Source organism: Trichinella spiralis, assembly GCF_000181795.1.
Source record: "Trichinella spiralis strain ISS 195 chromosome Unknown Scfld1, whole genome shotgun sequence".
NCBI classification, from domain to species: Eukaryota; Metazoa; Nematoda; class Enoplea; order Trichinellida; family Trichinellidae; genus Trichinella; species Trichinella spiralis.
This window is the reverse complement of record NW_003526940.1, coordinates 3,107,764-3,135,011: the sequence shown is the minus strand read 5'-3', so window position 1 is coordinate 3,135,011 and position 27,248 is coordinate 3,107,764. Positions and strand designations below refer to the sequence as shown.

The following is a 27,248-nucleotide window of genomic DNA, read 5'->3' as shown; positions in this document are numbered from 1 at the left end:
GTTTGATTCAATGAGCAATTAGATACGGAAATATTAATAAGACGACAAATTGAAGGTCCAATGAAATAGCGAGTTCAACGACCAGTAAAATTAGACCGTGAAAATTTGTCCCGGAATCCACCATCCCATCCGGCCAACTGTCCCGGTGTCTCATGCATATGATAAGAACCCGTCAGGTGGCAATGAATGGCTGTTATTTAACAGCAGTTGACTACCATTTCTAACTTAGCATCTACCTCTTACCTCATTTGAACTAATCGTGAGCCATGTCGAGACGGTTTGTGACTTTGGAGAGTGCTATGGATTCTATTGAATCTTTTCCTGAAGAAATGCAATCAACGGCAGAAATATGCCAGCTACCACCCACGGAAAATGGCAATATCACTGATGAAGAACATGTGGACGAAAATAATCTGGACGAAGTGACACCAGAAGATGTCTGCGGTGAGTGAGACGTTACAGTTATGCATGATGATTACGAATCAGATTCTGAATCCATTGATACATTGCCTGTAGAGAAGACATCGTGGAAAAGAAAAACATGTTTCTCGTCAGATTTGGGTAAAGAAAAGCCACTTGCATTGCATGAAACAGCTTCTGAACTGATTCCACTGAGTCCTACAGAACTTTTTCATAAAATACTTCCAGTAGAAAAAATTGAAGACTTTGCGAATAAAAGCCAGATATATGCTCTTATGCAGTTCTTTGGCCTGATTTTGTTGAGTGGCTATCATTCGGTTCCAAATGAGAACCACTTTTGGAGTACGGCGGATGATGTATGCGTATCCATTGTGCCACGTGTGATGGCAAGGAATGAGTTCAAGAATGTTAAACGTTACTTTCATCTAGTGAATAATTCAAAATTAAAAAAGATGATTTGATGGGAAAGATTAAACCTCTTTATGAACTTGAACCAAAAGTTGCTGCAGTTCGGCGTTTTTCAAGAGAAACTGTCGATTGACGAAAGCATGGATGGGGTGGACACAATGGATATGCTTTTGTACAGTTATAGACCAAAAATAAGATCAAGAAAATGGTGGTGGAACCTTTTAAATAATGCCCAAAACGTAGCAGTGGTTGCTGCTTGGCGACTTCATTGTGAACTGCACGACGCTGACAGATCAGCGATGGCACATTTGGCATTTAGAAGGGATATTACAGTTCATCTCCTTCGAGCAAGGCCCCTACCGATCTCAAGGCCTGGGCCACATATCCACTTGCCACACAGTTTGCGAAGGTCACGTGGACATTTTTTGCAGTCAAGTACGAAGGGTCGATGCGCAGTTTGTAAAAAAAACTGTAGAAATCAGTGTTTACAGTGTGGCAAACGGCTGCATCAGATATGCTTCCCATTATATCATCAGTAACTGTGACTTATATCTAAGATATCTTAATACTATTGTGTAACTGTTTTTTTCCACTATGTTTACTATTCAGAAGTGATGTACTGTAGAAATAAACACCGTATACTGGTTTCATGTAGACACCGTAGTCTCCAATGTTCCCACATAAGAACGTGATAAAAAACAACCTTCTAATTATTTTTTCATAACCATTTTTCATTTATATCTTAACTAACACTCAAGGACTTAATGGCTGCAAAATTAAGTATCCATTCCAACTGGATCACAATTCAGTCACTAAACGGTTAACTGAATCGTTTGAGACCACTGACAGCTCTGGTCGCTGATAAATGAGATTTTGTACGACGATTCATTGTCGGCAAATTGTCAAAATCTTGTTTTGAAACAAGAAAAAAAAACTACTATCGTATTCACAAATGCTGTCATACAATGAAATAAAAAATGCCAATAAAATTGAACACCGCTATTCATAGTCCCTACTTACCGTATGCCTGCTTTGTGTGGTGTGTGTACGCATGCCAGACAAAGTGTGTTATTCAAATAAATCGCGCTGTATGTATATTAATTAATTGATCTAGATTAATCTCAATTAAAAGTAAAATGAGATAATGTTGGTTGGTCGTCTATTCGACTAGGTATCAATGACAATTTCGAGGATCAAAAGTCAATTACAAGAAAAAAAAGTACACTTCGCTACCAAAGTCAACCAACAGTGCTCTGTTTAGCAGCAAAACTGCGAGTGAAATTGCAATCATTGACAATAAAAGTTAATTTCTTTTATTGATTTGAAATTTTTACTGCAATTTATATTCATACTTTTATTTAAATGAAAATGAAAAAAAAGAATAAAACAACATTTCGAATAAAACTTTCATTAATATATTTTCTAGTAGAAAAGGAAAACAAAATTTATAAAAATTCAAACTGAATTAGTGGATTAATTACTTTTTTCCACGTCTGAGAGAAAGGGAGAGAGAAGCATCTGACAGACGACAAACACAAATTATACCTGTTCGAATTTCATTCAACTGAACAATAATGTTGAATTTCATATTATTGCCGAACACAAAATAAATACTTTAAAAAATATGCATCTAATATGCAAATAAGCAATAATTTCAAGTGGAAATTTCACTTCACGTATTGTATATTATATATATATATATATATATATATATATATAGAGAGAGAGAGAGAGAAAAAAAAAAAAAGAAAATAGCAACGTGCATGACTGCTACATGTAGGAATAAATACATTTATATAAATAAAGAACAAACTGATCACTCACTCGGCTAAGCAATAATTCAAAAATAAATAAATGTAAAAAATAGAAAGAACATGCATATAAATAACAATTTTATCCCGTGACATTTTGACAAAAATAAAAAAAAGAAAAACAGACAACTTTCGTGAAAAGAAATAAAAAGAAATATTTTTAAAAAGAATAATAATTAAAAAAAGAAAATTTCATCGTATCAAACGCAGTACAATAATAATAAATGTCAGTGAACAACAGCAACAGCAGCAACAACAACGAGAACAGCAGCAAGCGATAGCATATAATTTCGAAGCGCACCCATACATATACACACACACACACACACCTACAAATGTATAACTAATAAAAGAGAAAAACAAACAAATAAAATAAAGTAAATAAATAAATAAATAAAAACCAATAAAAAAAACAAAGCACTATTCAGTAATAATATAATATATAGGAATAATAATACTTTAAACTATGTTGTAAGAAGAGGAGCAAAAGTTGGGCAGAGTGTCGTCATCTTTTGCGGAAGGCTTTTTGTACAATGCTTGAACAAAAACTGAATCTTCTGCTTCTTCGAGTCGACTACGATCATCCGATGAAGAAGAAGCAGAATTAGAAGCAGAAGCAGCAGCAGATGAAGAAGAAGAGGAAGTTGTACCTTCGGTAGAAAGTTGCGTTGTAGTGCTCATGCAGCCGGTGTCTGTCGACGAATCGTCTTCGACTTTCATTTTCAACTGATCATAAATTTGGCTTTTTAAAACTTGATCAATCGTCGTCAAATTGCACGGATTGGTAGTCGCTGTTCCACTACTGGTGCCCGAAGTGGCACTTTTCACCAACAACAGCGGATATAAATCATTCCTTCTCATTGGATGATTGTTGTTGTTGTTGTTGCTGCTGTTGTTGTAATGGAGAGATTTAATGGACAGTGATAAATTTGGCAAAGAGATGTCGTCGTCGAAATCGTCGCCGTTGGCAGTACAGATTTTTTTGTATTGCTTCAAATTTGAATGCAATTCATCGTAGCCTGGATTCTTTTTCTTTTGGCTCAATTGTCCCTTCGGATCAGCATCATCACTGCGCATCAACGAATCCGACGTGTTCGTCTGATATCCTGTGTGCAATTGTAATAAATTGAAAAAAAAATAAAATAAAGCTGAAAATCATCATCATTACCTGAAGACGAGTTGTAGCTTCGGCCGCGATCGCTGCTGCTGCTGCAGCTGCTAGTCGTCAAGCCGACACTGATGAAGCCAGAAGTATCGGTGCGATTGGTGTCCGACGACGAATTGCCTCGGTAATAAAATTGACCATTCGAATCCGATGAACCACTTCCAACAGCACTATCCGGCATGCTGATTTGACCATTATTAATCAAAAATTCCGTTTCTCCATCATCACCATCGACTACTAGATCTTCATCTTCATCATCATCATCATCTTCTTCTTCTTCTCCAGCAACAGCGTTGTTTTGTTGTTTAATTTTCAAAGGTTGATAATTATCAATAAATTCCGCTTCTGTTGTATTGTCTAAAAATAATTTGAAATTTTTGAAAAAAAAAATTCTGTTTTTTTTTAATTAAAAATCAAAAAGAACGAACAACAATCAATTCAAAACTTACCATAAGCGTAAATTAGTTCGTTGAATCGTTCTTCGGCACACAGTGAAGAAATTCGAGCTTCGCAATCTTGATCCCAACAATCTTCGATCAATTCTCGAAGACTTTTCAACGGCTGAAAAGAAAACAAAATTTTATTATTTTTCAATAAAATGATCATCACAAATAATATAAGATATGTTTTTCTATCTTACTCCGTGAGTAGTTTGATACATGGCCGGTGCGAACAGTGGACGATGCTTTTTCTTGCAAACTACAAGTTGCATCGTTTCCAAAGACGGACATGCGGGCACTTCGTCACCAAATGGAAGAATATATTCCGGAACTGATTGATCTGCGAGTGGAAATTAATTTTATTAAAAATTATTAAAATAAAATACACGTATGATCTGTATCTCATACGACTCATCATGTAGACGTGCTGACATCTGGAAACGATTTCCCAAAGAACAAGTCCCAAAGCGTACACGTCGACCTGCTTCAACGTTGTCTCTGGATCGCGCAAATTCGCCGCTCCTTCCAACAATTCGGGTGCCATATAACGGAAAGTTCCAACCTGAATCAAAAAAAAACTAAGATGCCAAATTTAATTTAATTTAATTTAAAAATTCAATTCAACCTCAGTCAACGATGCACAAATTCCATTTTTGCAAAGAGCAGTTTTGTCCAAAACGATGGCAAAACCGAAATCGCACAAACAACATTCGCCGTTGCTTTTAACAAGCACATTTCCACTCTTCACATCCCGATGCGCAATAGCTGGTTTCACTAAGCCTGATTAAAAAATTACACAATTTATTTATTGATCTTTTCAAAGAAATGAATTTTGCTAGAAAACAAATAGAAATATTAAAAAGAAAAAACACTCATCTCACCTCCAGATTTCAACTCAGAATGCAAATGCGCCAAACCCCTGGTTACCGAAGCAGCCATGCGGCACATTTCAATCCAAGAAAGTTTGTTCACGTTGAGAAATTCAGTCAACGTGCCGCCGGCTTCGTAACCAGTAACTAACCAGTACTTGCCCAGACCTGGATGATGATTGTTCACATCCTTGTTGGCACCGGTATTGCCACCAGAAGAGGAGGAGGAACAACAATAGAAATTGACCAAATTGTCGTGATTCATCAACGGCAATTTGAATACGGCCAATTCGTTAGCATAACTGGACGCGGCCTCGTCGACGTACATTTTGACCGCCACGTGGCGACCGCCGAACGATGCCAACCAAGTGGTACTGTACCGACCGGTGCAGAGCACGTGGAACAGGCAAATGTCGGCCGGGTTCACGTCCTGGTGTTCGTCCAAGCCGGCCCCAGTTTTGCCGTTGAACAACAACAACTGCCTTTTGCCCAAACAGTGTTTGGTGCAAACGGTGAACAACGAACCCGAACTGAAGCACAATCGAACGATCAAATAGACCAACGCGACCAACGCGACGACGATGAACAGCACAAATATGCTAATCGAAATTGTAAACTCTTTGACACCGTTGTTTTCATCTGGAAAATTTCAATCCCATTACAAAAAACTGATGATGATAACAACTGCATTTTTCACCATTCCATTCTTTCCAACAATATTTGGCATTTTTTTAAACAGTTGTATGATTTGTGTAATTATAAATCCATTTTACAACAGAAAAGAAAAATAAGTTTACATTGTGATCAAACATGAAAGACTTTTTTTAAATAAAATATAAATAGATGCAAAAGATGTCATTATTATTATTATTATTTCTTCTAGCTTCACTTCATTTATATAATAATGATGATGAAAAATACTTTTTCCACTAACTTTGACATAGATAATATTTTAAAAATATATTTTCAACCTTCACCTGTCAAAATACTGATGCCATTAATAAATAATTCCAATTTGAACAACAATTTCTCGAAGTTTGTTCTTTTCTTTTTCCAATTTTAAACAACTTATAAATTACATAAATTTGTCGAAAACACAACACCAAAAAAACTTCAACGAACGAAATTAAATTTTTGAAAATATATTCTTTTTTTCAATTATGAAAAATATACATTTTGCAAACAAAATTGAAAAAAAAAAGAATTTACTCTATTCGATCTTTCTTATTCTTCTTATTATTATTTTTTATTTTTTCAATTAAATTCCCACTGCATAAATTACCAGCATAAGATGTGCTTTAAATCAAAGTTCTATTAAGGTCAAAAGTTCAGCTATTCATTCGGTGAAAATCAGTCACAACAAAGCTGAAAAATACAAAATTAAGCATACATACCGGTGATGGATCGAGTTTCTGATGGACGTTTGGCAATAAATTCGTACGTATAATTTTCATTGCAAAGTGAAGATGAACAACAACAATAGCGACTGTGGGTCAAAAATTCGGTGTTAATATCCGCATGGGCGATGCATCTGTGCCGTTCGCAGTCGTAATCATTGCTTTTCCAGCAGCCTGAATTGAATAAATTCCAGCAAAAAAAAAGATAAATTATTTCCAAGCTTTCAAAAATTTAAATTTAACAACAGCAGCTGCAAAGTTGAAAAACAACGGTCAACAAATTTTGCCACATTTGTTTAAACAGTTGTCATTTGAGAAAGTCTTACCCGAGGCGCCAAATTGATCATTGACCGTGATAAATTATTGCAAAATTGATGAATGAGAAAAATATTTTCTTTCAATTCAACTGATCAACAACCAATTTCAACCAAGGTGAACGGAACGTCTGAGATTTCAATCAAAGATACAACAATGCTGTGGTGAAAGTAAGTAAGCGTCTGTTGTGTGCGTTTGCAATTTTTCTCATTCAAACTTCGCTTGCTTGCAAATGTAGCAGCATCGAAACGAAACAATCGAACGAATATTTTTCACAAAAAATTAAAAACGATAAAAATCGAAACAAAAACAAATGAACATTTTCCCAAATTACACTTCAACTAATGTGCATTATTGAATAATGATTTTTTTAAGAAAAACATTTTTTCAATCAATCAATAAAAAAATCATACAAAACAACCAACCTTGGAGAGAAATTGTTGTGATGTTTTCGTTGCCAGGGTAGTATTGCCATATAGTCATACACTGGCTGAACTGTGGAAAGCAGATCTGCTCGTCGCTGTTTGACGAACTGACATTGCCAGCACCGAGCAAACCTTCTCTAACGTCCAAATGAGCAGGAAGCAGAGGCGAAATGTAAAACTTGCATCGAACTTCGCCCGCTCCAACATTCCCTGCAAAAACAAGAAAATAAAAAAAAATCTTTAAAATGACGTTTCTTCATTAATTCACCCGAAATGAACACCGAGACAATTGTCAAGCAAATTAAATATTCCATGTTTTTACAAGAGGAAAAAAAGCTCGCCGAAACATTCACGAAACCTTTTCACCAGCTTATTTCATCCATCGAAGAGTTGTCCTACTGTAGAATGTGTATAGTCAAGGACAAACGTAGATCAAATTTTGAAAGAATTTTTTCTTTAAATTATTTCAGCTCAAATTTTCTTCCATTATCACAAATATTGAACAGTATTAAATTTCCATTGCACAACTTTTCGCATTTTCTCAACGCATAATAAAATCAATTGGTCTCAAAAAAAATAAACAATTTCATTTTATTCTTTTTTAATCATACATATGCAAATACAATCATAACTTCTTGTTGCGAACATTTTCCAATACGCATACAAACAAGTATGAGAGAAAAATTAATCAAGTGTCAGGGCAAGTGAACTTTCTGAGGAAAAAGTTCGCAGTTAGTCAAAAACCGTGCTAATGGATAAACAGTCATTACCACCGCAACCAAGGTCATCGCAATCACATAATGACTGATGCTTTCACCAATTTCTAACCAACTGCCCGTATCTTTGAGAAGAAAGAAAAATTGCTAAAGTAAAATTAAATTAAATTAAATTAAATTAAATCCGTAATAACAATCGGGCACATGAAACACATTTCCATACCAGAGCAAGAAGATCACAAATGACCACTGCATACCAATAGATGGTGCTCAGCTTTGAACAAGTGAACAATTCCAACACTCGCAATGTACAGCAAGCAAACAAAAGCGGAAGTAAAATTTTCAACATCAAAAGTGCACCCATCAAAAATGGGCTAAATTCACTGACAAAAAGCATAACAAATTTCGGATCAAAACTGTTAATGCTGGCAATATTACCAGTGCCTAAAGGTTAAATTGAAATTAACAAAAACCAAAAAGATGTTTACAATTGTATATGGATTTTACTTACCAAAAAATCCCAACAATAAAAAGAAGATGAAAATTGCCGATTTCCGAATGTCGCTCATGCAAGCAATGGACTGGGAAAATTGGCACTCAGCTTTGAAATTCAAATCTTGCAAACAAAGCATCCGCCCATGGCGGTCGAGATTCATCTCGATCCATATCCACAAGCAGAGTTGAATTGCATAGAATGAAAAAAATATCGGTTCATAACTGACACTCATCAAAGATAACGGTAATAAAATCGAAAACCAAACAGTCAACAGCCGCACTATCACTCTGGTATTGGTTGTCAGTGGTATGAAAGGAGAACTGATCAACAGAATCCAACTGCACAAACGACAAGCCCAGGGAAGCGGTTCTTCCAACTCAGTTGTAGCTTGTGAAAGATTAATCGTCAACGCCAGATGAAACACTATGCACAATGGATGAATGGATGCGCAATTATTGTTCCAGTTGCAAAGCTTAAACAACGAGAAGAACAAAGTAATGAAACAGCTGAAACCGATGACCATGGAATAAAATGGACTTTGGCCGACGACGGGTAAATTTAAAAAAATTGAAGTTATCATGCAAAGAACGATCCAGAAAAGTTTAATTGTCCAATCGCGCAGACTGATTGTCACCGACCAGAACATTAAAATTGCGTTGCACACGACGAGGGATGTTCTGAAAAAGAACGATGCCAGCAGCATTTCAACGAAAATTACAGTCAAAATAATTTCCACCATGAATGAAATGTTCACTTTTGACAATTTCAACAGCAGCTTAATGTTCGTTTTGCCGGTCGTCGCGACGTTGTACAAATAAAACGGCAAAAGTGCATAAAGATAATATGAAAATGCAAATGAGTTCAACCAGAAAATTGAAGCAAAAAAGCAAAATATCAAATAAATGTATACTGTAGAACTGTGCATAAACGTGAAATCGTTCTTTACTATACCATCTCGTGCGAAGAGGAACGAAACTGCACAAGCTATCCACGTGACGAAGCAGCAAACTATGCAAAAGCACAAAAATCGCTGCTCATATCGATGATAATAATCAACGCCTCGCAAAAGGGTCGGAATCCACTTCTGGCAAAGATGAACAACGTACGAATAACGTTTCTGAACAAGTAACTGTTCGACCGTTTTGACGAACATTTCCATTTTAGCAAAGCTAAAATCGTTGAACTCTCTGAAAAACATCTCAAAGTAGGCTTCGACTTTTCGCTTTCTCAGCAGCAAAAATTGATCCAAAATTTGCTTAAAATTATTCCACATCAACAACGACTCGGCTTTCTGCGAGACGTTCAACAAATCCAACGGCAAAATTCCCACCGAATTCATCGGAAAATTGATGCCAATCAACGACGCCAGAAAAGGTGCAACATCCACCTAAGATAAAACAAATTTTGCAATTTCTTCATGAGAATACCGGCCAGGAGAATACTACTTGATTTATTCTGCAGTGTTGTTCGTCAATATCATTCCAACAGGGTGGGACATTCTTCGGCACGGTAGTGGTACGAATACCAGCGCCCCACGCAATCAGAGGTGTAGAAATTTCATCCAAACTACCAGATCCATGCGATCCCCAGTCGGTCATACCGTGATCCGACGTGAACACGTAGGCGGTTTGTTCATCGTTGAAAAACTTTTCAAACAATTCATAAAGCTTTTCAATTCCTTTGTCAACAAGCAGTATTGATTTTTCGTACTCTTCTGAATGAGGCTTGTAACTGTGTCCGGCTACATCTATCCCAAGAAGGTGCAAAAAAAATACAACTTTTTCCTCCATTACCATAGAACGAAGTGTTGAATTGTAATAAGAGTCGTTCAAAAAATGCTGAAACAAAACTGAAACACCTTCACAATCACATATTTACAAATATATGGAAATTACTTGACGGTAAATGTTTACTTTATTTTTGAATAATCTATACAATTTTCAATATTTATCAAAAAAAACAGACAAACAAAAATATAGTCTCATTTGTACTTGAAAATCAATACATCAAAAACACTTTACTTACATTTTTAAAATTATTCTTCAACGTTCAAAATTTCATTTCATAAAAATAAAATATTTATTTTGTTATTTTTAAATAAAAAATTAAGCCAATTGCATAAGTCTGTTGAATCACTAAAAAATAGCCATTTAATGTTCAATTAAATAACTTTACTGCGATTCAGTCGCATTTAAAAAATTTTCCATGTCCTCAATTTAAGACACCTTGGAAAAACAATAAGTCAAAACAGAAATAAGAAAACAACTATAAAAAGCTTTTAAATAAATAATTTACCTCAACTTTATCAAAAACCCATTCGTCAAGCTGTGAACTGTCTTGATAAAACTGCTGCATTTGTGATGCATAGGCGTCGACAAAAATGTGAGATGCGTATTTGCCTAAAAATATATAATATTTCTTAAAAAATTATAAAAAAGTAAAGAGCCAGCTACCTTTAACAAATAGAGATACTATATCTGGACTTCCCCAAGCCCATGTGTAACGTGACTGATTAAGAACAGAATCAAATTCTACCGGATTTTCACGCCATCCACGAGTAACAGCGTTCACGTCCTCATAAATACCGGACAATAAAGCAACATGACCAGGGCGTGATTCGGTTGGCACCCGACATTGTGAATAACCCCAAGAACCCCTGAGACTCATTCGTCTAAAAAGAAAAACTTGCATTCAAAGTGTTGAAATTAAAGTGAAACTAATACCGCAAAAACAATGAATTTCTTTGTAAACAACGCTTTTTGGAAAATAAAGCATCAGCTCGGAGTCCATCAGCTACAATAAATACGAGTCTCTTGGCAGGTGGAGAAGAACTGGCTCCTTGTGGAGACATTCCATGAATGACAGGTGATGAATAAAATATATCAAGGGCTGCATAAAGTAGAACGCAATGTACAAATACGCCAAGTAATATCGGTTTCCACATTTCGGTTCGAACATTAAAACCATTAAATACTATAACATAAATATAACATGTATTATTTATTAAATAACATTAAATAAATATAACATAACAACATATATTAAATATTGCAAACATTCACAAAGCAACATAAATAGGCAACTAAAGTAAGATGAGAAAACAATGCTTCTTAATTCAAAATTCCATAAATTAAATAAACAAATAAATCATTTGAACCTTAAATCGTTCTTCGTAACTGCAGCATATATGTTAAAAACTTAATAAACAGACCACTGACCAAAAGTAAGTAATATAAATCATTTATCCCACCTACCATTTACTGTATTTACTGTAAAAATCAAGTTAATGAAAAAAATAGAAGCTTATCTAAAAAATGAAACTTAATGATTGATGATGTATGATGAAGTGATTTTAAAAGTTGATTATGAAAATTTTAAACTTGTAAGAAAAAACGTATTATTTTTTATTTCTTTAATTAAAACTAAAATGTTTTAATGAATTTAATATTACTTTTGTTTTAAAGTTCATTTATTGATTTTATTGTTATTTTTTACTGTTGTGTAATAATTTTATTTGTTCTTCAGCATCAATTTTATCATACTGTAGTTTATTTATTTATCCTTGTTGATGAATTCGCTAAGTTGACCATCGAATTAATTGTTTTCGAATATCTTGTTTAAGTATTCTATTTTGCTATGTTCACATATCTGTTTAGTTTTAAATGTGAATTTTTTTAAAGAATTTAAAATGGTTAGAAAAGAGACAGATGGGAAGGAAAACGAATCCGAGGTTGATCTTGTTGGAAAAGGAATTTGCAATTTTGGTGAAGTTGGTCATCTTTGTAAGTGAACATTTCATGTTTGACGTTGATTTTTTAAAATATTAATATCATTTAGCTTCATATCCTAATATAACTCGGCTCACTCTAAGTCATAACAAAATCACAGGTGACGAAAATTTTTGCATCAGTTTTATTGCTTTGTTTCTATTAAAAATGTGTTTCAGTTGTTCCACCCAGCATTGCAGAGTTAGCAGCACTTGAAATGTTATGGCTTTGGAATAATCGAATCGAAGTAAAATTATCACAGTTGGATGTATATTTTTCATTTATTTGCTTTTTACAACTTTTAGGAACTTCCTACGTCAATATCTTCGTTGTCGAAATTGCGTGTTTTGAATTTAGGGTAGCATTTAATAGCGCTTGAATGAATGAGTGATGCTTAGTGGAAGCTGAGAAAGTTTTCCAATTTAGATGCAATCGTTTACGCACTCTTCCACGTGGCTTTGGTTCTTTTCAATCGTTGGAAATACTTGATTTAACTTGTAATAATTTAAATGAAAAGAGTCTGCCTGGCAATTTCTTCATGTTAGGTAATGACACATGCTTGTTCAAATAATTGTTTTTCCTTTGTCATAACGTTTCTCTATGCAGAAGCATTAAGAGCATTGTACCTTGGTGATAATCATTTTGAAGTCATGTCGCCCGAAGTTTGTAATTTGAAAAAGTTGCAAATTGTACAGTGCAGTGGAAAATTTGATGTTTTGATTTAAAAAATTGATTGAATTTAATTTCAGCTAGTTTTGCGCGATAACAATTTAATCTTTTTACCGAAGGAAATTGGTGAATTGTCTCGTTTGAAAGAGCTGCACATTCAAGGAAATCGACTTACAGTTTTACCACCAGAAATAGGTATATTATTAATTTGTGCTTGATTTTTTTGTGATTGAAATTTTTTTCAGGACAATTGGATGTTGTCGGAAGCAAGCAGGTGTTACGTTTGGATAACAATCCATGGGTTGCACCGATTGCTGATCAGTTGCAAAAAGGTGAAGCTCAGATTATGAATTATATCCGATCAGAAACTTATAAATAGTGAGTTAATAAAATTAATTAAACATTATTTTTAAAAATCAGTCGTACTATTTATAGTTTGTATGGACGTCACCTGGCTGCAGGAACTCCGTTGCCATCTAGGGTGGCGGATAAACCAAAAAAATGAAGTAATATGAACAACTGATATACAACAAATAGGTTACTTGATTTCTAGTGCTGTCGATGTACTACTTCATTTGGAAACGAGCCATTCATATTAATTAACGTGTAGTATGTGCTTCCAGCAGAATGTGGAATATTACAGCAGCAGAAAGTTTGAAGTGAAATAGATTTACTTGTTTTTATAATAGAGAGAATTTTTTTCGAATTTGCTATTTAATTAGCCATTTTGCTCAACAGAATTTGGTCACCGACGTTCATTTATAATTTATTAAATGTCGATGGCGATAACATGTAGTAAAATTTTCCATTTACGATGTTCTGTAGAAAATGTGAAGCGAAATTTATATCACTATAACACTGCTGAAATAAGAATTTCATTTCCTTTTTTATTCATAACAAAAAGCAATGGTTTGCTAGCTACTTTTGTTTGATAACGTTGCGAAAAAGAGAAGAAGATTGACAAAAAAACTGTTCAATTGAAAGTAAGAAGAATAGATGCAAATGTTTGTAATTAGCATAAAGTGAACGAATTAAAGCACAATTTGAAACTTTAGATGTTTTTATTCCTTATTTACATAACAAAAAACGGAATAAATTCACAACAACAAATCTGGTAAGCCAGATTTTTAATACTGATAAACAAACAAACATTCTCTTTGCTCCAAACAAGATGATTTGTTATCCAGTTATCACTGACGACTGCTGCCTGCTTTATTTTTTTCTACCAGTCCCATCTAAGAGCTCATCTTCATCCAGCTCTTCGTCGTCGTCGTCGCACTGTAAAGAGTGGACAAAAGCGTCGAACGTCCCCTTCAAACTGTCAAAGTAGGTCAACTGGGAAAGTAGGTCACCGGAGTTGAGGGCGCTGCTGTTGGCAACATAGTTCGACTGCAGCACACCACCAGCGTTCAGACGCGCGACAAAAGTACGCGGCACGCAGCGGACAAACGAGCCCAAATTAGCCGGCGCGCTTTTGCACTGCTTGTAGAAATAGTCGAGCTGGGCGAAGTTATGCCGGCCGCCGAATGCCGGACACTGGTCAGCGTCGGCATCGGCGTCTTCGGATTCCGAGTCCGACGCCAAACAGTGGACGAGTTGTTGCTGGCTTTCGTTGACGTACTGTTCCGCCTGTTTCCAGTGACTGTAATCTTCGACCGCAACCAGCGGCGGCGACGGCATGCCGCCAAACAAACCACCCTGCTGTTGTTGGTCGTGGTCAGTCAACTGACCGTTCGCCAAATCCGTGCCGAACAACAAACGGTCAATTTGCATGTCGTGCAACAAGCTGTGAAACGACGGCTCAAACAGTAGAGGCGAAAAGCCGTTCCCCTCGCTGCTGCTCATCACGCTCGGCGTGAACGTTCTCGGACAATTCGGTTCCGAATTCGGCCATCTCGAATCTTCTGTATAAATGGACAAAATTCATACTGTACAACAGAACTTGACAATCAATAAATATAATTCACCATTGCAAGCTGCTGCTGACCGTGGGAAAGGATTTTTGTTCAAACCATCATCATTCAAAAGCGCATCTTTGTACTCGTCCTCGTCGTCGTCGTCACTCTCTTTCATGCAAATACCGTTTCGATTAAGATCAGCTGGTTGCATCGCTTCAGCCACTGTTCTGTACGATTCCGTTGAATACGACGGTACATCATGGGGTGTATTTTTCAAACTCTTTTTATAATAGAACTCGCCATGTGAAGCTGCTGTCAATCTTTCCATCGGAGACGGTATCTGAAAATTTCAACATTTCCTCTTACAAACTTGACTTTATTCTCATTTATTACAGTATAACTAAAGTTAATGAACATTATCATTTAAACGATTCATGAAACATGATAAATTTGATCAATTCAAAGAACCTGCAGCTCAAAATAAGTTAAACAAAGCAACTTACCACTGGATCAGCAGTTTCAATAACCATGTTCATGCGAAAATACAAATTCAAATGAATCGTACCAAACGGACAACCAAGACAAGCGAGGTGGTAATGCTTTGCATCTGCACCAAGCAGCTCTTTCGACGGTGAATCGCCACGAATTTGATAACAAAGAATAAACGCATCCGGATGCTGATTTCGAGCGTAGTGCTTGTAAACGGGCGTTTGCCTGGTGGCGCATATCACCGACCTCAACAATACACCCATCCGGTGATACAAATTATTCCTTATGCTCACCGTGGAGTCGACTTTGTTCGCGTCGTAAGACAGTTCCCAAATTTCCAGCATCAACGAACTGCCGTCGACCGTTTTCAACGAAATGACAATGCTCAACTTTTTCAACTCTGGCAAATATTTATTTTCCAACGAATTGCACATCACTTCGTTCACCTCAGGCCATTCTTGAATATTCAAATTGAACCAGTCATTCTTACCAGACGGTGCTAACATTTCGGTTCGAATTTTTTTCCCAAGCCGGGATTGAATCACTACTTGCGCCACTCGATTCGACAAAAGTTGACAGAAATGAACAAAGTCATCGTGATCCTGTTCAGTCGGTGCGTAAAACATTCAACACGAAAGATAATTTACAACTGAAACATGAAACAAATTGATTACCACTGTTGAAAATTACGATTCAAAAGAAAAAAGCAACATTTATCAAATCAACATCTTGTCTTCAATTGCACAATTTACTCACGCAACAGTGAAAAATAAAATTCATTTTAAATAAACCTAACATTTAGAAGCTGAATAAATTTACAAAAATTCCAATTCATCTGCTTCAAAAATTAATAAACAACAACAACAAGCTGACAACAGACAACTGAAAACGAAAATAAAATGCATTTTCAAATGAAAATACTGCACGGTTAAACAAAATTTCAATTTGCACATTAATTCACATTGAAATACAAGTTTACAATTTACTGCTTATCAGCTGTCATTCTAATTCAATTGTCTTCAAACGAGACTTCAAATTCTACTTTCCTTTGGCGCAAACTGAAACAATTATCACGTGTTTGTCAAGAATACTGTAATCATACGGTGCAATCATACTTACTTTGCATTATTGATATTGTAGTAGGATCCGAGTCATCTGTGAATGTAACGTTTATTGACAATTAATTAAAATGGAAGAATTTTACATTGAAAATCTTTTTCCTTCATAATTTTAAATTATTCAAGAGATATTAAGGTAGTTTTTATACATTTAAAGTGTAATTCAATAAATACTAATGGCAATTCAATAAAGACTTTTAAGATCCTGTTAAAAACAATATAGTCAACAGTTAATAGTTGTGATTCAGTTTGAAATTTTTTCACATCTCAGAAATTCACATGTGCATTAATAATAAATGAAAAATATTTACAGCCATCTATGTGAATTCTTTTTCTAGTAATAAATCCGACCGAACCAGAAAAAAAGTTAAATTGTATGATTAATGTCAAACAGTATTAAAAAGCTATAAAAATGTTCATGCTACTTAAAATGAAAATAGTTAAACTTATCAAATATAATTGTATGTTAGGTACGTAAACGTAAAAAGATAACAAATGCCTTAAAAAACTAAAGTTGCTTGAAATGAAATGAAATGATTTCCATAAAATATAAAAATTAAAAAGAGTAAAATATGGATTACCATATCACGATACTGAGGATATGAGAAATAGAAGTTGTTTAACTAGTTTCAGATGACGCGGATACGCAGTCAAAATTACACAAAGTTGGTTAGTTTTTTTATAAAAAAATAACTAGTGAAGCTGTTTCAATTAACTACTTTATGAAAAATAAGCATAATGCTCATCAGTCGAAGTTAATTAAGTGACAGAACTTAAAATACTTCATTGAAATCAAAATAAATGTAAATGATATATCAGAAGAAGAAGCTATATAATTTTCAGCCATATAGAGAATATACATTTGATAATTCAAACAGAAATGCAGCTTTGTAAATAACATTCGATTATGAATATGCTTTTTCTGTAGAATAAAAATTACCAAGTTCATGAAACATCTCATACCTCAAAGATCACAATAACTTTCTTATTTTCAGAATTGACAAAAAATAAATAATCATAATCCATCATTTTTCTTCAGATAAATTGATTTGCAACTTCAAGTGTGCTGAATTTGAACCTGCCGATCATATGGTAGCGTTAAATTCGTAAATTCCGGTTGCAAATACGCTTTTTGCAGCATTACGCAATTGGTAACCAAGTTATTAAATAATTTTTTTAACTTTTTATCGAAGTGCAGAGGTAAGAGAATTCATTTGCATTTTGCACACAAATGCAAAGCATATTTTTGATGTCCATTTTTGCAGAAATTGTTTTTCAGTTTGTTTTTTTATCTTTTAATAGTAGCATGTGCTGCTGACAGTCGGCTGTTCAGTAAACATCTTTTCGTTGTGATATTGATAATTATTGCTGAAATGCAGAATTTTTGAATAAAATGCCTCCGCCGGCATTGCAGAAAGTTTTATTTGCTACACGGCGAGAATGCAATTTCATTTGTAAATTGACAGATGCTAACAGATCCCTTTCTAATTAATTAGAGGTGCACCATTCAGATACCAAACGCAATGTTTGCTATTGTTATAACTTTCTTTAATATTTTTTTGAAATATTATTTTTTTAATTTCAAAAAGGTAATATAATTTTATTATTATTTCTTGTATGCAAGTTATTTTTGATATTATTAAATATATTTAACGACTGGATTGATTTTTAATATTTATATTTTATTTAACAAATAGTTCTCAGCTGCTAGAGGGGTTTTCAATTCAAGTTTGTTAGCATGAATTAGCATCAGTGTTGTCAATGAGTTTAAGATTTTAAGGGGAAAAAATATTTTTTCCAAGATTGATTATCACTTTTGTATTTGATGAATTTGATACTTGGTTAAGTAAGAATATTGACGACGACGAAGTTTTATACCTTATTCAGTGTAAACCGTTTTGTGTAAATTTTCACTCCAATGGTCAATGGTGTTGTTCAGTAAGATATTTTTTTCATTAGCGGAAGTGGTAGAGTTGAGCACATGCTGACGATCCCGAGTATTGACAGAGCGATACTGATGATTAGGTATAAATTTATTTCGAAGTTAAAAAACCGTATGGTTTCACATCGATGCGATTTAAGCATATCACAAATGTAAATATCGTTGATTGAATAAGTGTTGTTTGTTTCGTCGCTTGTGTACTTCAATCTCAGAAGAAATGATGAGCGCTAAGTTAAAAATTAAAATTTCACATACTCAACAATTTCAAAAATATTGATAATAAAAATGGGGATTTTTTTATTGAGATTTTTTTTCATATAATAAAATGAACATATTTCACAGAAATGACAGACGTTATGAATTTTTGGCAATATTAAAAAAATTAAAAAAAAATTACAGTTCCAGTGTTTTGATTTAGAAATTATTTTTTTTCAAACTTGCGTTCCAGTTAAACATATGTAGGACGTTTTGCTGGCAGTTGGTGGATAGAAGAAGTTCAGTCCTTTGATAGTTGGTTTGATAGATTGCGGTTTGAACAAGTGTCATCAAAAATTATTTTTAACTTCTCTTGCAGCAGATTTTGCAAATGTAATTTACAAGTTTAAAAGATGAAGGTGAAGGACGAAGGCGAAATTTGTGGTACGAAAATTGTTACTAATTTTTGCAAAACTTTCAAATTTTAACAAAACTGTTTGTTTGTTTGTTGTTTTGTATTTGTAAACAAGCAACTACTGCAAATACCATGTTTTTTAAAATAGATTTTGAGACTGAATTGGAGAAAATTGAATTATAATAATTTTGTAGCTAGTTTTGTATTTTTGCATGTTTGTTTGTTTGTTTGTTTGTTGAATTGTGCTTGCTTATTTGTTTATCGTTGAAGTAGCTGTACAAAAGGAGGGAGATGTTGAAAATTGGTCTCACTTTCTTGTGGAACAGTTTTTGAATAACTCTCGACTCTTGTTTACCCACAACCGGGCCAATATATTTATTTTACTTGCCAGCATTCAGCCACAGCCACAGTCTCTCTTCGACTGACTGACTGGCAGTTTTCTCTGTCTGCTAGAATTTTCAACAGTCTGTTGTTTTCTTGTGAAAAATTTATTCGCTGCCTTGTATTGCAATCGTTTCCTTTCAAGGTAAACTGTATCAAAAATAAAGTTTCATTTCGCATCAATTTAAAAATTTTTCTGACCTCAAAATTTTATATTGACATCTGCACAGACACACATATATATATGTATATGTATATGTAGAGGGTGTGTGTACACGTGTATCTTTGCATGTTGCTCAATTTTTCATCATCATGTCATCATCAACGTTTTTATTTCAGTCATTCATTCATTAATTTTTTATATTCATCATTTCAGATTGACATTTAAACGTTATTAATTTCATTCTATTCAACATCATTCCATTTTATTTGATTTTTTTTTTATTTTAATGTTTTGAAGAAAATTGAAATATTGCTTTTTATGCACATTTAAAAGTAATTTATTTGGAATGTTGAAAAAAATGAATGAAAGCCGTCATCAGTTACGTTTCAAAAATTGCACAATTGACATATTAATTTTTAATAAACACAATAACGTATTTATCCTTTAAATACAATTTTGCAAAAAAACAATTTCTTTCTTGATAATACTCTATTCAAACGATTGTAACTTTTTTTAAAAACAATTTATATAAAATTTTTTTAGTCTAAAAATTATTTTTTTATTTTTTAATAGTTGCATTTTTAAAATCTCATTTTATTTGTTGATTGTTTTCTTATTGGGTATTGTGAAATGATGATTGTTTGATCATGTTTTTTAGAAATAAATCCATTATTGCACATGTTTCGTCGTAGCGCTTGTACCGTTGAATTTAAATCTTTGCCGAAAGGTGAATATTAAAAAAATGAAATATAATGTTGTTGTTGTTGTTGTTGAAATATTGTTCAACCTATTATCAATATTTTTATGATATACATATATGTATATGTATTTTTCGTAATTTTATTATTTACAGTGGACCGAGTTGATTTGGGCTCTTTTCGAACAAAGCCAGTATTGGAATGGGCAATTGACGATGTAATTGGATGGATGATACACGTGGCCAGGAAGTACAACGTTCCAGTTGAAGAGATGAATATGCATCGATTCTCTGGTTGTACTGGAGCAATTTTATTAATGATGAATCAAGGAAACTTCGTTGAACGTGATCCAGCGTTCGGTTCAATTCTATTTGAAGAATTACAAAAAATCATTGAAGGTATATTTGCATTATTCAGTATGTTCATCTGATGATGAAATAATAATAATTTTATTTTGACGTTAAATTATTTTTAAAAAAAAACAGGAATTATTGTTTAACAATGCAGTTATTATTGCAATTATTATGAATGATGTGAGTGGAATATTATTTCTATGCTGTTTTTTTGTAATGTCGCTTTTCACTGATTATGTAATTAATTACTTCTGCACAACTAAATAACAACAACGAAAATTTATAAAATTATCAAAGTATTATTAGAAAATTCATTAAAATGACGCTGAACAGTTGCTCCAACAAAAGTAATTCAGTTTATTATTATTAAAAAAATATTTTACAAATTGATGTTCAAGATCGTCATCATTAATGCATAGTAATATTATCGCAGTTGATTCACATTTTATTCGTGTTATTTCTTTTGAACTTTTTAGAAAATTCTAGCAGTATTAATAAGCAGCCGTCAGGCGTCAGCAATTTTTTCATGGAACAATCTACCTCTAGTATTTAATATTTTTTTTTGATAAGTTTATTGCCAAGTGGGAAAATATTTCTGTTTCAGATTCCCACGAACAATTTTCTTTGCCCAGTTCGAATCGCAGCTCCATTTTAGATTTGCACACGGCAAACATCTCCGACGAGTCGGTCTCTTCGAGTAATTGAAAATGGAATTTAATATTTTATTGTTAATTTAAATATGCAAATGTTTACAATCATTTCTTTTTCTCGCCCATTGCCACATGTTTGAAATTGTTGCAGATGTTCGAGGAAGTGGAAGGAAATGGGCTGGGTCGAGAAAGATGAATTCAAACCAAGAAGGCAGCAACGCTCAGAACAACAAACGTCCTCATCGTACGTATCTGTTTGTTTTGTATTTTTAATAATATTTATTTTTAAAATATTTTTATAAACAGTTCGAAAAATTCAAACATTAAATTTTAAAGTTTTTCTATTTCATTAATCTCCAAGTTGCGGAAGTAATAAACTGTGATGCTCTTTTTATCTTTACATACTTTTTAAGCCTTTTTATTTTTATTATTTCCTTTTGTTTGCATTTTTTATAAACTTATTTTTCATCTGTTGTTCTATTATTACATTATCGTTTGCGGAAGTGAAGAATGATTGTTTACTTTACTACTTCCGTGTCAACCTTGGAGACAATATATTGCTAAGAATTTAAGCCTAGTTAGCAGATTTTAGCTCGTCCGTTAAAAATGACGTCACTGAAATGCGGATGAATATTTCTTTATTCCATATTTACATCTACATTTTTCTCTGTTTTTTCTTTCCAATGAGTCACAACAGTAATCATATTTTTCTTCACGCATTTGATTATTATTCAATATTTATAGTTTTTTTAATAATTTTTTGGTTTTTGTTTATTTATTAATTATCAAATTTTATCCATTGATCAGAAATTTAGTTGTCATTCATGGAAATTTTCATTCTAACAACGCTTTCTCGTCTTTTTTTTGTATTCTCCGCTTTATTCATATGCGTTTCATTCTTTAATAGTCATTTTTTAAACTTGCTTCCAGTTATACCTTGAAATACGATCAACATTTTGATGTATTGAAGATAGTTTTCTTTCTCTTCTAATAATAATAATAATAATAATAATAATTTAAATATATATAACTGAAGTTTGCTGAAAAAATTTAGTGATCACATTTTTTGTTTATATTTTTTACAGTATGATTCAACGCAATTTTTTTTCGAAAATGAAATTTTTCATCATACAACAAACATAAATTTAATTTCACCTGTTCAAAATAGAATATGTATCGAGTTGTATACTCTATGAATTGGTTGTTATTTTGTTGTCGTTGGTTTAATTTTTTTTTGTTTTTGAAAATGACAAAATCATATGTTAATTTTTATAGCTAAAGCCGGTAACAAGCTCTGGGAATTCATTCGAGACGCTTTGAAAAATCCTGAAACTATGCCGTCCATCTTACGGTATTCGCTTTACTGCGTTTCAGCTTGTTATACGAATAATATCTGTTTGTTGTTTGCATTTAAAAAATGTGAATTTTTTTTTCAGTTGGGAAAATCGTGAAGAAGGTGTGTTCCGAATTGTGGAATCGGAAAAGCTGGCACGTCTTTGGGGAATGAAAAAGAACAATTCTCGTATGACGTACGAAAAGTTGAGTCGAGCGATGAGGTAGGTGAACGAGCAGAGTTAGCTGTTTGAATTTTCTCACCGCCTTGTTTGACATTTGCATTTTTTCCCACACAAAGTTGCAGTTTTTTTAGTTTGTAATTGTTATGTGATTTTCAGGTATTATTACAATAGCAAGATCATTTTGCCGGTGAGCGGCAGACGACTTGTATACAAATTTGGTCCGAACGCGGCAGATTGGAAATGAAATCAATGTTGAACAGCATTTAGTTGAAACAGCAGCATTTTCGGGTGAATTTTTTCAACGTGTGAAATTGTGGAAGTTTCCAGTTTTATATGGGTTTTTTTTGTACTTGCTGATTTATTTGTTTATTGTCTTTGTAATTTACTACAACATTCTTTAACGGATAGTTCGTTTTCAGATCAATATCATCTTTTGTACACTTTTTTCATTTATGTGCTGTTTTAATTTATTTTTATAATTTGAATTTCTTTTTAAAAATCATTCAACGTCAGTTCTTCAACTTTGAACTTGTTCACCGGTTGAAATATTTTCATTTTCATCCAGAACAAATCCTCTGAGATACTGTTCATTTGTTTAATGTTGTAGCAATTATTATGAATAAATAGAAATTCAATATAAAGTACAATTATTTTATTCCTTTATCAATTACCCATTACGCAGGTTGTTTTGTTGCTTTTCATATATGTTTTTTAAAACGATCATATGTCAATTACTGCACAGGTAGAAATAGTCGTCAACTGTTTCTTAATCAACATTATTAGTACGATGTACTTACTATCTATCGTTTATGAAAAATACAACCAATTCGAAACATTAACAGCTGCTGTATGTACTTATTTTACAGAATATGAATTACAATTTTTACATTACATATTTACAGTTATCAATATATATACATATTTATAATTAGTTTCACGAAAACTGTCTATTCATTTAATTTAATTTAGTTTCTTTCATTTCCAGCTTAATTCCAATTAATTTAGATAGGCAGCATTTTGTGCGCTTTAAAAATATCATCATTTGCGTCAAAGTGCGATAAATGTGTTTTAAAAGTTAAAATTCATATCACCATCATCCGCGACGACACACATATAATAACACTTATTCAATTACAAATAAATAAACAACAAGTAAAACATTATTTATTAAACTGGTTTTATAAAACCCATTATTAATTACGAAGAACAACAATCGGCGATAATCTCGCTTTTCAAAATAGTTAACGTTCATTCACCGAAACTGAAATCAACGGCTCAGTCGATGCAATGGGTGATGTGGCTTCATCAAGCAACGGTTGGGATAAATCTGAATTACAAAAAAATAATCTGTTTATTATTGAATAAGCATTCAAAGCAAACATAAAGTAAGCATCAGAAATAACTATCATTTTGTAATAATCATTACAAGCAAGTTATTATTTCAAAAGAGCTGATTTTAAGTTTTTGATCGATAGAAAAAACGTGCACGCTTTTGTAAAATGCAAAACATGATTCTTTCAGAATAGCAGATTACAAAATCTACAGCGAAATAACTGCACCTTTATCCAAATAAGTCACCAATAACGAACCCATTAATAAGCAAAAATAAAAAATAAACAAATAAACATATGTAATCAGTAAAAAAATCATATATATATATATATATATATATAAAGCCGAATTAGAAAAATTCACTACGGATGCTTTCCCTCCTGCCATACCAATGCAAAAATACGCAATACAGCTGAAGACTACTTGCTTTGAAAAGCTTGGCCACCTTGAGACGCTTTGCCAGTGTGTCTAGGTTTCCCAAAAGAGAACGGAACGTAACGATATTTGATCATGTGCTACAAATATACTTTCAGTATTAAACAAAAAAAAAATTCTTTTTTAGCACTGCTACCCAACAAGCATACCTTAATCTGACGTTTCATGGTCAAGCAAAACAAAATAATGAAATAGACTACCAGTATTGGCCAAAAGACTGGAATATCAAACGCTTCAATAAACGTGCAACAAAACGCAAAAATAACTGCTTTAGTTGCAGCATGCCTATATTGCGAAATGTTTAGCGACGGATAAATCAATCGACTTAGGTAAAAAAACTACCAAAATTTAAATTCTGGCAAGCGTCGCATGAAAGGTCTGAATTCTTCTTTTGAACTCGTTGGAAGCGATGGTCCATCTTCAAATTCTAGCAAAACAAATTCCACCTCGTCATATTATGGATTAAAACCCCCAATCACTCACCCTCTTCAGCAGCAAACGCAGGATCTATTTTCGGTGACAAAAATGCAATGAGCAAGTTCAAATAATAAATACCTAATGCGTACGTGACAATGTAATATCCCTAAAGTTGAATCTTGTTTTACATAACTAAAAGCATTATCATTTTTCACTCACTTGAACGTAGATTATCCTAAGCATGTATAAAAAGCCAAGGAATACCGTAAAAATCCATCGAACAAGAGTGTACGGGGTCCAGTGATCAAGGAAAGACTGATATCTCTAAATAAAAAAAAATATATTAATATTCATCATCGGAAAATGCCTTTAAAATTAGAAAAAAGACAGTCAAATTTGATAGACAGATAGCTAATTTACTGAAAATGCCCATTTCACATTTCAAACGATACAAAAAAACGCATTCTTGTTAACTGCACGATATCACTTTTCTTTAATTAATAATAATAATAATAAACTATTATTCAGATACTTTTAAATTAATTTTTCAAAATATCCTAGAGCAACTTTTAACATAAATTACTGTAGCACGTTGAATAAGCATGCATTAACTTTAAATACAAATTGCGCCAAGTTATCATAACATAAGATCCTTCAAAATTCAAAGAATACCTTATACTATGAATCTAATTTCCATATTATACTACATCATAAACAAAAAATATATATATAATATTCTAAATCTTTAAATACAAAATTCAAAATGTATATGGAATTTTTCATTAGTCCTGTTCACCCACTGCTGTAATTTTCAATAAAGGATCTTCAACAATAATTATTAATAAATACAAAGAATTTCAACCGCTTTTTATAAAAATGAAACAAAAGAGTAAATGTTTCATCATAAAACATTGCCTTGCATGTAACGCGATCACAAACAGTCTAAGTAAAATAATATTTTCATATAAAAGAGCACAGTTATGATAAAACTTTTATTTATTCATATGGTTTACATCGAGAACATGAAAATTTTATTCCTGAAAACTACCTATTTAAATTTATAAACTGAAAAAACGTAATTCACAAATTAATCACACTACTTTGATATTTAATAATAACACTATTACACGGACATTACACACAAAATTTAATAGTTTAAGATTTATTACAAAATGTACGCAAAAAATAAATGTTTAATACAAGAATAAAATGTGATACATTCATCAGTCATTAAAAGGAAAATAAAATAAAAAGACCTTACAAAAATGGTACACGTAAGCTAAGCCTGTTCATTCACCTGAGAGATAGTTTTGCAGAGACGGAAGATAAATGGTGGCTTATCGACAATCGATTCTTCTTCCATCAGAGCTCCAAACTGAAGAATATATAAAACGTACGACAAAATTAAAGACAACGCACTAATTCTGATCAGAAAAATGATTATCTTACAGATGAAAAAATAATCAAGTAACATATGTGAAATTTTTTATTGATTGCAGGAAGCCTGATATTGTATTATATTTTTAGAAAAATTATAATGAAATATCGCACTTAAAAATAAAACTTACTTTTGATAAAAATTAAAAAATGAAATAAAAATTCTAGGGATACTATAATAGGGGAAATTTTTTCGATTGCGTTCTCCCATTGGCCCGATCTTTTAATCTATTGATTGGTTCAAAGGGTTCTTTGTTCATCTATACCATATAAATGCCATTCATTTGCGTACACAGCTCAGCATTTCATTAGCTAATAATTTCCATCTGTGAATGGCTGCAATATTTCACTTTTTATTAGTCAAAATATTTTCATCATAAACTTTTACAATACAAAAGTATTTTTCGGGATGTTCGCCTTCGGTCCCACTGTTCACTTATTGGTCGCTGACCACGTTATTTTATTGGACCGTCAAATCTTTGTCGTATTGGTTTTCCTTTTATTGGGCCGTCAAGTCTTTGTCGTATTGGTTTTCCTTGTCTAATTGCTCATTGATTCAAATCCTTCCTTTGTGATTAGCTGTAATATCAGGCCATGTCCACGGGTCAAATTATCCATTGTGGAATTGCGATCTTTAATACGGAGATCATCACATAAAAAATGGGAATCCGTCGTATTACACAATCGCAGATATGGTCCGGAGTTGGGGCGAAGGTCTAACAGGTGGAGGTATAATTATTAGATTCGTGGGAAAGTTCCAACATTTTAGCATCTAGCATGAGCGACAATAACCTTTGGGAGACAGCACCTATCCATTGGAGCAAGGCATCGTTCTTCAGGTCCCACGCCCCCAGAGAACGGAAGACGAAGGAAAAAAACCTCACGGAGAATCGTTGCGGCCGGAATTCAC

General features: G+C 33.1%; 7 protein-coding genes across 7 annotated transcripts; 5 read left to right on the top strand and 2 right to left on the bottom strand.

The window, feature by feature from the left end:
* The first annotated feature begins 266 nt into the window (after window positions 1-266).
* Tsp_09098 (piggyBac transposable element-derived protein 3) lies at window positions 267-881 on the top strand. The gene is given in 2 exon segments (XM_003382207.1): window positions 267-444; window positions 463-881. 2 exon segments carry the CDS (start codon window positions 267-269, stop codon window positions 879-881), a joined length of 597 nt encoding a protein of 198 aa, XP_003382255.1.
* A 2,983-nt stretch (window positions 882-3,864) lies between these two features.
* Window positions 3,865-11,406, bottom strand: Tsp_09097 (putative kinase domain protein). The gene is made up of 12 exons (XM_003382206.1): window positions 11,186-11,406; window positions 10,916-11,133; window positions 9,890-10,311; window positions 8,478-9,849; window positions 8,180-8,410; window positions 7,251-7,460; window positions 6,508-6,684; window positions 5,126-5,752; window positions 4,870-5,024; window positions 4,633-4,806; window positions 4,254-4,365; window positions 3,865-3,986 (listed from the first exon to the last, which is right to left on the bottom strand). Exons 1-12 carry the CDS (start codon window positions 11,404-11,406, stop codon window positions 3,865-3,867), a joined length of 4,041 nt encoding a protein of 1,346 aa, XP_003382254.1.
* A 744-nt stretch (window positions 11,407-12,150) lies between these two features.
* On the top strand, window positions 12,151-13,277 carry Tsp_09096 (Ras suppressor protein 1). Its single transcript, XM_003382205.1, has 4 exons — window positions 12,151-12,244; window positions 12,409-12,587; window positions 12,979-13,093; window positions 13,144-13,277. Exons 1-4 carry the CDS (start codon window positions 12,151-12,153, stop codon window positions 13,275-13,277), a joined length of 522 nt encoding a protein of 173 aa, XP_003382253.1.
* Window positions 13,278-14,810: 1,533 nt separating this feature from the next.
* Tsp_09095 (conserved hypothetical protein) lies at window positions 14,811-15,431 on the top strand. The gene is made up of 3 exons (XM_003382204.1): window positions 14,811-15,062; window positions 15,090-15,132; window positions 15,262-15,431. The coding sequence occupies exons 1-3, from the start codon at window positions 14,811-14,813 to the stop codon at window positions 15,429-15,431; spliced, it is 465 nt and encodes a 154-aa protein (XP_003382252.1).
* Window positions 15,432-15,470: 39 nt separating this feature from the next.
* Tsp_09094 (conserved hypothetical protein) lies at window positions 15,471-15,955 on the top strand. The gene is given in 2 exon segments (XM_003382203.1): window positions 15,471-15,764; window positions 15,779-15,955. 2 exon segments carry the CDS (start codon window positions 15,471-15,473, stop codon window positions 15,953-15,955), a joined length of 471 nt encoding a protein of 156 aa, XP_003382251.1.
* Window positions 15,956-18,857: 2,902 nt separating this feature from the next.
* Window positions 18,858-22,967, top strand: Tsp_09093 (ETS factor). The gene is made up of 9 exons (XM_003382202.1): window positions 18,858-18,984; window positions 20,158-20,226; window positions 20,353-20,595; window positions 21,027-21,095; window positions 21,155-21,247; window positions 21,352-21,444; window positions 22,476-22,551; window positions 22,637-22,756; window positions 22,874-22,967. The coding sequence occupies exons 1-9, from the start codon at window positions 18,954-18,956 to the stop codon at window positions 22,959-22,961; spliced, it is 882 nt and encodes a 293-aa protein (XP_003382250.1). The 5' UTR covers window positions 18,858-18,953; the 3' UTR covers window positions 22,962-22,967.
* Window positions 22,968-24,468: 1,501 nt separating this feature from the next.
* Tsp_09092 (protein RER1) lies at window positions 24,469-25,225 on the bottom strand. Its single transcript, XM_003382201.1, has 5 exons — window positions 25,121-25,225; window positions 24,968-25,067; window positions 24,827-24,911; window positions 24,634-24,769; window positions 24,469-24,564 (listed from the first exon to the last, which is right to left on the bottom strand). The coding sequence occupies exons 1-5, from the start codon at window positions 25,142-25,144 to the stop codon at window positions 24,469-24,471; spliced, it is 441 nt and encodes a 146-aa protein (XP_003382249.1). The 5' UTR covers window positions 25,145-25,225.
* Between the last annotated feature and the right edge of the window lie 2,023 nt (window positions 25,226-27,248).